Source organism: Calonectris borealis, chromosome 26 (genome assembly GCF_964195595.1).
Source record: "Calonectris borealis chromosome 26, bCalBor7.hap1.2, whole genome shotgun sequence".
In the NCBI taxonomy this organism is placed as follows: domain Eukaryota; kingdom Metazoa; phylum Chordata; class Aves; order Procellariiformes; family Procellariidae; genus Calonectris; species Calonectris borealis.
In genome coordinates this window covers 5910986-5922253 of record NC_134337.1, presented here as the reverse complement: position 1 = coordinate 5922253, position 11268 = coordinate 5910986, and the positions used below count along the sequence as shown (strand labels likewise).

At 50.2% G+C, this 11268-nt stretch overlaps 1 protein-coding gene across 2 annotated transcripts; it reads left to right on the top strand.

Annotated features, from left to right (window-relative positions):
- The first annotated feature begins 1116 nt into the window (after positions 1-1116).
- On the top strand, positions 1117-10762 carry RAB29 (RAB29, member RAS oncogene family). Of its 2 annotated transcripts, XM_075174442.1 has the most exons (5): positions 1117-1258; positions 3297-3368; positions 5121-5302; positions 6426-6547; positions 7233-10762. In XM_075174442.1, the coding sequence occupies exons 1-5, from the start codon at positions 1135-1137 to the stop codon at positions 7348-7350; spliced, it is 618 nt and encodes a 205-aa protein (XP_075030543.1). In that variant the 5' UTR covers positions 1117-1134; the 3' UTR covers positions 7351-10762. The 2 variants fall into 2 exon arrangements, with proteins under 2 accessions (XP_075030543.1, XP_075030542.1); XM_075174441.1 differs by lacking the exons at positions 1117-1258; positions 3297-3368 and adding an exon at positions 4473-5021.
- The last annotated feature ends 506 nt before the right edge of the window (positions 10763-11268 follow it).

Here is an 11268-nt window from a genome sequence, read left to right as displayed (position 1 = left end):
AGGAATTCGTGGCCGTGGGAGGATTCCCATCCTCCCCAGCTGCGGGATTTGCTATTGTGGACTGTTTTCCTGTAGGGCTGTGCCTCCTGGCTGCTCGCCCAAACAAGGATCTTGTTGGAGAGTCCTAAAACAAAGCCCCAGCAATGCCCGGGACTGGGGAGCAGCCACCACGACCTTGCTGGCTCCAGCTTCTCCTCTGGCCCTGGGCCATGCTACCCCAAGTTGCAGGTCATTTCCCACACCCACTAAATACCAGGGTGCTCGGGCACAGGGTGGGTCATTTGATGTCTTGGTCCCTGGGGGCAGGGGGAGGGCTGTGTTTTCCTTTTCTGGCTGGGGGAAGGAGCGATGGGGGAAGCGACTGAACACTTAAAAGGGAGAGACGTTTTGGCATTAACTTAAGACCTTGAAGGAATCCCAACGATGGTGCAGCATTGCTTTAAAAATACATATATACGTGTGTGTGTGCATGTTGTGGATTCTTTTTGTTTTCTGGTTGCAAAGGGGCAGAGGGCAGAGCCCGGGAGTGCATGGTGCAGGGGTGCATGGGGCTGGGGCTGGGGGTGCAGAGGGCAGGATCTGGGGGTGCAGAGGGCAGGATCTGGGGGTGCAGGGGTGTATGGGGCTGGGGCTGGGGGTGCAGAGAGCAGGATCTGGGGGTGCAGGGGTGCATGGGGCTGGGGGTGGAGAGGGCAGGATCTGGGGGTGCAGGGGTGCATGGGGCTGGGTCTGGGGGTACAGAGGGCAGGGCCCGGGGGTGCATGGGGCTGGGGGTGCAGGGGTACATGGGGCAGGGTGCAGGGGTGCATGGGTCTGGGTCTGGGGGAGCAGGGCCCGGGGGTGCAGGGGTGCATGGGGCTGGGTCCGCGGGTGCAGAGGGCTGCGTCCGGGGGTGCAGAGGTGCATGGGGCTGGGTCCGCGGGTGCAGAGGGCTGCGTCCGGGCGTGCAGGGGTGCATGGGGCTGGGTCCGTGGGTGCAGAGGGCTGCGTCCGGGCGTGCAGGGGTGCATGGGGCGGGGGGCAGGTCCCGGCGGTGCGGACTACAGGTCCCGGCAGCCCCGCGGCAGGAGCGGTTCCGCCGCTGCCTCCACCTGACCCTCACATGACCGCGGCGGGGCCGGGGCCGGGGCCGGGATGGGGCAGCGCGATCGCATGTTCAAGGTGCTGGTGGTGGGGGACGCCACGGTGGGGAAGACGTCGCTGGTGCAGCGCTACGCCAACGACAGCTTCAACCGGCACTACAAGTCCACGGTGGGAGGTGCGCGGGGCTCCGCGGCGGGGGGCGGCGCCCCGGGGGGCGGCGGGGGCCTGGCGGAGCGCTTGGCCTCTCCGGAGGCTGGCGGCTGGTTTGCGAAGCGAGCAGTGGCCGTGCCGGCCTGCTCTGCAGTTCATCTCTCTTCTAAAGCGCAGTGGGGTCCTCGTTCGGCTTAAAACGCCCGCCTGACTGTTGCATTTATTAGTATTAAGCTCCCCTTGCTCGTGGGCTGTAGCGGGAACCCCGCTCCGCTCCTTCCCTGCAGACGTGGAAGCAAGGATTTGTAAAAGGAACGGCCGCCCGTCGGCAGTTGCTGTATTTTGCAGCTCCTGCAGCAGCTCTGGGGTGCAGCTCCTCGCGGCCCGGTGACAAACTTCTGTCCCTCCTCAGGGCAGGCTCGGGGTGCCCCATCCCGAACAACCATCATCATCATCAACCATGGAACAACCATCCCCAGGAGTTTTAACCTGGAGAGTTTGAGATCGCAGCCTCAGATCTTTCTAGCAAAAACAAGAACGGCGTTGGTTTGACGTTTATTTAACATTACGAAACCACCGCTAAAGTATCAGCAGTGCTCTGGAAAGATGATGGGGGAAACGACAGCTTTGTAACAAGGAGGCTGGGAACAAGATTAAGTTGTTCTTTGTTTAACGTCGGTGTAAATGAATAATCTATAAGGAGCGAGAGGTGCCAAGGCTTTACCCAGTAAATCTCCCTGAGGACCCAAAATAGTGGGGGCAGAGCACGGCTGTTTAAATCTTCCTGTTCATGAATCAAGAGGGGATGAATGTTGAAAACACTGGAGGGCCACATTCCACAGGGGCAGAGCGCTTGGGCTGTGCCCGCACTGTCACTCCCAGCAGTAAGAGCTGCAGACATTTTTCTTTTCCTTTTTTTTCTTTTTTTCACTTCTTTTTAATCAGTTCCTGGCTTCAGTAAGTTCCGGGCCTGTTGGGCATGGCTGGCAGCGTAGCTGGACAGTTTTCCCCCTGCAGTGAAAACCTGATGCATCGTAATCTGAGAAAAACGCAGTGTTTCCCCTTTCTGCTCCCTGCACTGGTACAGCTGAGGTGTAGGGGTGGGTGTGAGGGACCCCGGGGCTCCACGGACCAGCGGCTGGACGGTTTAGGCAGCACAGAACACAGGCAGGCAGCAGCAGCAAATCCGGCATTTTACTGGCATTTAGAGTCAGGCGAGGGAAGCTCTCCTTAAAGCTCTCCAAGCAATAAGGTTTCCAGGATCCTTTTGTTTGCCTGTGGTTATTCAGGGTTATGTGCTGCAGGAATTCTTACTCCTGAGCGTTTTAATTTCTGCTTCTTTGCTCTTGGTTAGTGTCGCTAGTGCCGGTGTTACAACTGCAGGGACCAGGAACGAGTGCCTGAGCTCCCTGCCGCAAACGGGGAGTTGTGCATGGGATGGTTACAAACCCTGCTGGTCCAGGATTCTGAAAAGCCCCACGATTTGGGGGAGTGGAGTCCACCCAGCGCTGCGTTTGCTGGAAAAATTCCGCCTTGCCGTCCTCCTTCCCAAAGAATTGCAGAGCAGCCTCTCTGCTGCCGTTTGCGAGGGCTTCGACAGCAGACCTGCCAGGCTGGGCTTTGCAAGACGGGCAGGAATGCTGCTCCACTCCTTGTGTTATTTAACTCTCTAATCTGAAGTTCAGGAAGGGACAAGCCCAGCGTAGCATCCAGGGGAGGGATGAGATGCTGATAACGTGCTCGACTTCTGCTTAGCTGAAGGCATTTTGTGTGCCTGTGGTCATCTTCTCTGCAGGGTGTGGAGCAGACGCTGTGTGGAACCCTCTGGATTTAGCACTTCTGCAGCTTTCTGCGATGGAGGAGAGGGGACAGCACTTGCAGACCCTCCTGGTCTGTGTCTGGTCTGTGCTGGTGTGGGTGATGGTCCAGCACGAGCTGCCGTGGCTGTGAAAGCGGTTGCTGGGTTGGCCTGTGCTGGGGAATGGTGAGAGGCTGCGGAGAAACAAGCCCCGTGGTGCAGAATGCCCCTAATTAAGTTTCCTTTCTTTTGGGGGGTTCTCTAGTGGATTTTGCTCTGAAGGTGGTCCAGTGGTCGGAATCGGAGACAGTGCGACTTCAGCTCTGGGACATTGCAGGTACGTTCACACGAACCACGAAGCTGCTCAGGAGCAGAATTTAAAGCTCTCATGGCTTGGGCCTTTTTTTTCTTTTCCCCTTTCTTTTTCTTTCTTTCAATAGGAGTCTGCTACAAAAATAAATCCTAAAAGCCTGTGGATCCAAGGGGCAGGACTGCTCTGGTTTGCAGTGCTGTCTCTAGTTTGCAGTAGTCATTTAAATATTTAATCAAAAACCCATCTGCAAAGAAGGCAGCAGTGCAGATGATAAATCCTATCGAGCCTTCCTTTTCAATTTTGAAGCCAGAGCAGAGTGAATGGGGAAACGGGCTGATTTGTAGCTGGATATGTAACTTCTCAGCTCCAAGTCTTCTGTTAAAATCCTGATTTCTGGCATGGCAGCCAGGAAGGCCTGATCCTTGTGTCTGAGCGTGGAGCAGCTCCACTGACCGCGCGCTGCTTTGGCTGCCGGGATCAGGAACGGGGCTGGGAGGAGGCGATCTGGCTGCTCTGACCTGTGCGAGCAGAGCCAGTGGATCCCTCGGGAGCAGTCACGGCAAGAGGAGACCGCTGGGTGCCCCCGAGGTGGGGGGGGGTCGGCGCGGGGCACGCTCTGGGGGACAGCGTTACTTGCGGTGGAGTGGAGCCAGGGGCGCCCAGAGAGGCGCAGGGAAACGCGGTTCCCGAATCTCCCTAGCAGCAGGAGACCGAGGACAGGCCGGTGCCGTAGCGTCTCTAAAATGGCACCTCTGGTGAGGAAAACAGGGTTGTGGTTTCCTCCGGTTTCGCTGCTCAGGCGTCTGCATCTGGAATCCTTAAAAAGAAAACAGGAAGGAGAAGTTTGCAGCAAGAGGATTGCAGCAAGAAAGTGATTTCCATTTCATCCCCGAAAAGGCGTTTAAGATTTGGAAAGCGGAGGGGCCGCGCTGGTCACGGTCGAGCCCTAAGCCGGGGGGGAGGCACGACCGACGGCCCTGCTGCATTGCCTTCCACCTCGGGGCTGCGGAGGAGGTCAGGCGGTTGGAGGCACCCAGCGCTCGGCTCTCCGCGGCTTCCGAGCAAAAAGCCTGTTGAGCAGCTACGGGGCTGCACGGGAGCCCACGGTGGAACCCCTCCGGTTTCACCGCGCGCTGACCCCTGTGATGCGCTGTGAGCGCTCTGTGCTGTGTCCCGCCTACACAGGCACAATCAAACCAGGCAGCAGCCGGCGGAGTTACTCTCTGGGTGCCGTTTTGGTAGTGCAGGCAGGCCGTAAGGCTTAAGCAGTAATAACAGCGTATGTGAGTTTTAACGGGTGTTGTTTAGAATCGATTTTTTCTCTCCGGAGAGCCTGGTCTGTAACGCTGTGCCCGCAGCAGGCAGCAGCCCGCGTCCACGGCGGTGGCACGGTGCTGCCGGGGCAGGGGCGGCTGGTGGTGGCCAGCACCTGCTGCTGGCGGGGTCCTGCTCACGGGGAGGTGAGCGCGTGGTCGGGGACACGAGATTTAGATTGTTACCCTGGGAGTAATGCAAGTCTTTCTGGGACATCTGAGCCTCTGGGTCAGGATTGAGAGCTCCCCAGCTTGTTCCAGTTCTGCCGCTGCATTGCTGAGGGACCCCGGGCAGGACGCATCTCAATGCCTGCACTTCCTCATGACTTAAGTGGAGATCGTTAGTGCCAGCTGAGAAAATGAGGTACCGTGATGAGCATCTTATTTGCGTGAACAAATCTGAAAATGGTAACTCTGGGGGGGACAGAATTTTAATTTTTTTTTTTTCCTTTTGATCCTGAAGGGCAGGAGCGCTTCACCTCCATGACCCGGCTGTACTACAGGGAGGCGTCAGCCTGCGTTATCATGTTTGACGTCACCAACATCAGCACGTTCAGCAACAGCCAGAAGTGGAAGCAGGATTTGGACAGCAAGCTCATGCTGCCAGATGGGAACCCCGTGCCGTGCCTGCTGCTGGCTAACAAAGTGAGCTGGAGACGCGCTCTGTGTGCTTGTGCGCGTCTGCGCACGGGAGTGCAAACTGGAAGGAGACCCCTTGAGCACTAAGCCTTGCCCAGAGTTGTCCCCTAGCCTGTGGTCTTTTTAATCCTTTCCTTAACTCTTCCTGAATTTTCTTTCTCTAGCAAGGATTCTCCTCCTTAACTAGGACGCTGGTAGGACTTAATACCTGGATGGCACTAAGGAGGTGTTAACGACTGCTCTGCCTTGTGCTGTGGAGCTCGAGCTCTGTAGCTCCTGGGTTATAAAGCTTTTTTTTTTCTTTTTTGGTCTTTAACTTGCCGTAGCCTGGGAAGGTTGTGTGACGCTGCAGGTAAAGTTCCTGCTCAGAGCTGCCAGAGGGATGTCTGGTCTTCATTTGGATGCAGGGTCAGGTTTCACTGTGTAGATTGGTTGCTGTCTTTTAATGATTTATTTTTCTTTCGTTTAAAAACTACCTTTATGTTCTTCATGTGCCAACGTTGGCTCAGCGGCCCTTTCCAGATTCAGTTTGAGACTTGCCTGGTTTGAGAGAGCCTAAAACTGGAGATGACTCAAAAACGTGATGGGTGGGCAGGAGAGCGGCGTTTCTTCTCCACTTCTTCACAAATAGGGCTTTCCCTCGATAGCTGTTTTAAGGTAACAATTCTGCCTGCCTTAGGGAAATCTGTGTGACTCTGCGCCCTGCAGTCAGACTCACACGAGCTGTTATGGGACAGGTTTTCTCGCTGCCTCTTGGACATCCCAGTGGCACCAGCGCGGCTGCCTCAGTGGCACCACACCAGTAACGTTTCCTTGCTGCTGAGAGGCCGGGCAAATTTTGGATGAATGACAATGCTTTCTTGTCCGGTGCTGGATGAACTTCCATTCCATGCATGCTTGACTGAGGTGTGTCAAGTATCTCAGATGAGATAAATATATTGCTGCTTGCAACACCCCATTAAGAACCTTGCCCTAAGAACTATCAGCTTGCGATCTGGGAGATGTGAAGGGCCGAGCCTGCCTGCTGCCTGCCTGCCGCACACAGGCAGTAAATGCTGAGGGGGAGAATTCCCCTCCCAGCTTAAAAATTAAAAGGCTAAACTGAAAATGACTGATTCTTGTTTTACAGTGCGACCTTTCCCCATGGGCAGTGACAAGAGACGAAGTGGATCGGTTCAGCAAAGAAAATGGCTTTTCTGGTTGGGTGGAGACGTCTGTCAAGGAAAACAAGAATATTAACGAGTCCATGAGGTAGGCACAATGACTGGTGATACATCTAAGAGTTAATCCCCTCTTTCAGACACGGCCGTCTTTGAGGTGAGGGGAGAGGCTGTCGGTAGGTAACAAATAGCAGCAATAACACGCAAGTAAATCTCCCGAAGGGAAACTGAATTCTGAAAGGTCAGAAGTTTTTCTCTCCTTGGTTAAGCTCTGACATGCTTTTGGAAGCAGAAATGCTTTGAACAATACCAGGGATGTTTTTTCATACGCTGGCCTCTACCAGGAGGATGGGACTTCTTCTGCAAAGATACTAGAAATTCTTTTGTGATGCACCAATCCTTTGATGGAGAATTTGGCCTTTCCTGAAAGGCATTCGACTGGGTATTCGCACCTGATCTTGAGGTTGGGCAGTTCGTACCTAGGAAGCCTGTTGCTGTGTCCCAGTCCTAAACTGGACCCGAGGTGAGGTGATGGCAGTAGGCGTTGTTAGTTACCTGGTCACTGCAGAGTCTTCTGATGCTGCCAGGTAATAGCAGTCATGCTGTTGTCAGTGCTAGGAGGCTCCTTAACCTGATCGTTTAGTCACTAAAGTTCTGGAGTTTTGTGTCCTTCTAGAATGAATTGCTATTTCTTTTTTGTACTGCTGAAAAACTGTGCGGCCCAATGCTGCCTGTTTAAAAAACCCGAAACAAACTCACCTTCGTTTGTCTTCTAGAGTCCTGATTGAAAAGATGATGTCCTCATCCACTGGTGATGGAAGTTCCTCTGCTGCCGGGAGTGGGGATTATATTAACATAAAAGAGACAACCCCGCCAGGCTGGGCTTGCTGTTAGATGCACTGACTGCACCATCTGCCTGGGGTCTAGCAGCAATGTCCTTTTATTATTATCATCATCATTTTTTCCTAAACTGTCTGTCACTGGTTTTGGGGTTTTTTTTTACATGATCGTGAACTGCCTTCTGTTTAGTGCGTATTTGTTCTCAGTAGAGCTTGCTGCAATGACTTGGAGTGAGGAGTGGAAAGAAGAGAGGAGCGAGAAGATTTCTCTTCCTTCTAGTGTAGCAGCAACTGGGAGCTCTGCTGCCAGTAATGTAGCACAGTCCCTGTTCAAGCACATGGCTTGGATTAATTTTTTTTTTAATTTTGAGCACTTCATCTTCTGACACGTGATGGCCTGTCTCAGGCAGGGCGAAGGATGTCGAAGGTATATTTTTAATATTGTTGCACCTTTTATTCCGCACCGCCTGCACCCACCATGCACAGAGGCACCAGTCCCAAGTGTTACAGTGACCTTCATTTGACGCACGCAGAGTTCAAGCGGTCTCTCTGTGCTGGTGGATTCCCAGTGTGGGATTACAGCAAACTCTTTACTTCGTGCTCTGGAACTACATACCTCTGCTTACGTGTCCTGGAGAGACCAACCCATCTCGTCATTGCCACTAACTGTCCTTAAGATGTGAAGCCAGGTGTGGATTAGCATGGTGTCCCACGTAACCAGACCTGTAAAATTATCAGTGTGAATTTGAGAAATGGTGTAGCACAGCCCTCACTTAGGTGTACGCTGACTGGGGGGCTTAACAGCAGAGACCTCACATTTCTTGTCAAGAATTGCCCAGTTGCCTTCTCTTCGTTCCTTCTCGCTCACCCTCTGTCTAGCACAATCCTATGTGTTCTGTTCTGCTGCCGCTTTATTAGGGCACCGGGAGCTGAATGAGGAATAGGTTGTAAACTCCTTTGTATGACAGAACAACAGTCCTTTTCACTTTTAGAACACCCCGTATCCTACCATCTCAAATAGCTTTGCAATTGCTGATGAATTGCCTTCCCACAATTATTCTGTAGCAATGAGTGAATTTGGTAGCGGGGATGGTGCTGGAAAGGCAGCTCTCTGAAAGCCCACCTGCTGGTTTTAGTGGTGCCAGGGGGAAGCAAAGGAGAAGACTTTGCAGGACAAAAGGAAATGAAGAGAACCGCTCCCCACTTGCCTTTTGATGCCTGCTTTCCCCAGCATATCCCCAGGTACTCATTGTTGAGAACAGTTCTTGCCCACAACAACAAAAAATTGGTAAAAGCGTACCAGATAGTTATCTCAGGAGAGTTAATAGGAAACTCAGTCTGTAGGGCTGGAGTTATATAGCGTTGTATGCATTTTATATAAGCATGCGATGTTATAGAATTGTCTTGCCCATATTTTAGGTTAGGATTTGAACAGGAGGTCTTCAATAACGTTTTTCCCTTCTCGAGTAGTTTAATGTGAAAACAGGACTATAAATTGGTTTGTCCTGATTCCTGCTGAGTTAGGACTGCTTTTCTTTGGCAACGTATTCCTTCTGTCTGCCTTTTCTTACTTTATATAATCTATGGAGGGAGAAGGTGGTAAGAACAGGAACTGATTGCCTTCACTAAGCACAAAATAGTCTGAGTTTTCATTCTCTGGAGTTGAAAAGGATTGATAAGTAAACAGTAAGGGCTAAGAAATGTAGAACTAGTGTTGTGTTCCACTGTTTTAATTAAAAGCTAAAATGTCTGGGCTAGGATTCTGTTGTGCAAATATTGCCAAATTTGGTTTTATAGGCGCTTAAATATACCCTTTTCTGCGCCATTGGATTCACTGTAGAAACATGTGAAACATGTAGAACTGGTTAGCAACAAAATTGAGCTGTCTTGTTGAATTTTACTTCCTGAACATTGTGTTAAAAAAAAAGAAAAAAAATATTTTTTTAATTGTATAAATATTTCTAGTTCTTTATGGAGCATGGGGAGAGGGGTCTAGTTTTCTAAAGGATCTGTCACAACCCGTTAAGATTCGTATGTTATTTATTGATTTCTGTATGTGCACCTCAAAGCGTTTCAGCAAAGAGGTTAAGTGTTGCAGATGGAGAAACTGAGGCACGCAGCGGAAATCTCTGCCCAGGACCAACTGACTCCTCCAGTCAGTGAGAGCTTGGCACTGAGAGGAAAATTTCTAATCCCTGTTCCGATGGCCTAGCTGCTGGGCCATGCCTCTTGCAGGAATGCATCCTTCTACCTTTTACGTGTCAGTCTGATGTGTACCAGTGCCTCTTTGGTGTCTGGACCTCTTCATCTGGACCTCTTTTTCATAAGTGCCTCTCAGAAACAAGCAAAAAGCCAAAGGCAGATCTTTGAAGGTTTTCTTCTATTATACATAATTTCTGTTCTGCCCAGTGGTTTCCGGGACTGGTGTATGCCTTGGGGTTTTTTTTCCACGCTGCTTACTGCTTGTTAACATCTTAATAGATGCAGTAGGCAAGTGTCAAAAAACAAGCCTGCACAACAGAAACAGTCGTTGCTTGAGATCGGTATAAAAACCGAACGAGACAGGAAAACGATATTACTGTGCAGATGTGTGTGTTTTTTCAGAGCTTGCTCTGTGGCACACAAGATGCTTAAAAAAGCAAAACAAAATAAAAAGAAAAACCAACCTTGATTTAGTTCTGTAAAACAGACCGATTGAAAAGCTCCATCTGAACATGCTCTTTGCTGGGATAGGCAGTGTGTAAAGAACGGTTGCCTGTGAAATGGATTGTGCCCAGCTTGTGCTAGCTGAAATAATTCTCGTTTTTAAAACAATTGAAAGGGAAAAGACAACTTGAGCAAAGCAGTTTCTAAGAAGTATTTTAAACAAAGTTAAGTCTTGTTCACGCAGACCGATAAAAACTTGCATCTTTCAAATATGAATCAGAAAAGCCTCGTCTTTATTCTGATGAACTGTGCTTCACTGGTGTCTTTGTCAGGAATGACCTGTTTTGGAAATGAAGGCATTTGATTTTCCCTTCTGCAGTGCCTACGTTGACTTTGTATCTTTGTGCGACTCTGGGCCAACTGTACCTATTTCACTCTTCCACGTGTTGTTTCTCATTCCTATAACTTTAATTTGTGGTCGTGGGACTCAAAACCACATGAAGTTTAATGGTGTATTTTATGTGTTGATGACAGCACACTACGGGTCCACATAGCTGGAAATTTTTACTGCGATAGAATTTGAAATCATGAGGGCAGACTATAGTTCAGAAATAAATCAACAATATAAAACCTAAGCCTTTTTTTTTTAACCCGCTTGCAGTTATGCAGAAGTATTTTAGAGACGGGGTTCTGATTGCTGTAAAGTTGCAGTATTATGTTTATATAAAGAGAAGAAACTGCTGGGAGGTTTTCTCCGTATCAATCAGTAACTAATGCAGTATTGCAAAAGTTTGAAATAAAAGTTTGACATTGCTTGTGTAGTAGTTGTGGTTGTTGTTTTCCTGTCTCAACAGTCCTAACAAATGGGTTCACAAGTTCAAACTAGAAACAGGCTTGCTGTCAATAATAGGGTATGTATAAAGCATACAGTGTGAACTGCCCTGTGTTGCCAGCAAAACAAATTAGATCCTTTTCACTGAAACATCTTGCTGTCTCAATTATTGTAGTCTCATTGACCTACAAGCGGGACGTAAGCATGCAAAACTTTCGCATCTGTGAGTCAGTCATAGCGGCTTTTAATCCAATATATCCAGCTAAGAGGAGAAAGAAAAGAATTCCTTGATGTGGTTGGTTGTTAATACGCCTTCCTCCTTATGGCTCATTAATTCACACAGTGTATTTTGGGGCTGGCTATGCAGGCAGGCCGTTGCTCTGAATGCCCCTCTTTCTTTCCTGATCAGCTTGATTTTCATGAGTATTGACTTGCACGGAGGACAGGGCACATCTGAATTGATCAGAAAAATGGCAGTAATTCCGAAGGAGACAA

What these genes read in the sequence shown, in the direction of transcription:
- RAB29 (XM_075174442.1), top strand. Translation starts at nt 1,135, where the DNA reads ATGGGGCAGCGCGATCGCATGTTCAAGGTGCTGGTGGTGGGGGACGCC. An exon ending in GCCTGCTGCTGGCTAACAAA is followed by an intron (nt 5,303 to 6,425) that starts GTGAGCTGGAGA and finishes CTTGTTTTACAG; the next exon opens with TGCGACCTTTCCCCATGGGC. An exon ending in AATATTAACGAGTCCATGAG is followed by an intron (nt 6,548 to 7,232) that starts GTAGGCACAATG and finishes TTTGTCTTCTAG; the next exon opens with AGTCCTGATTGAAAAGATGA.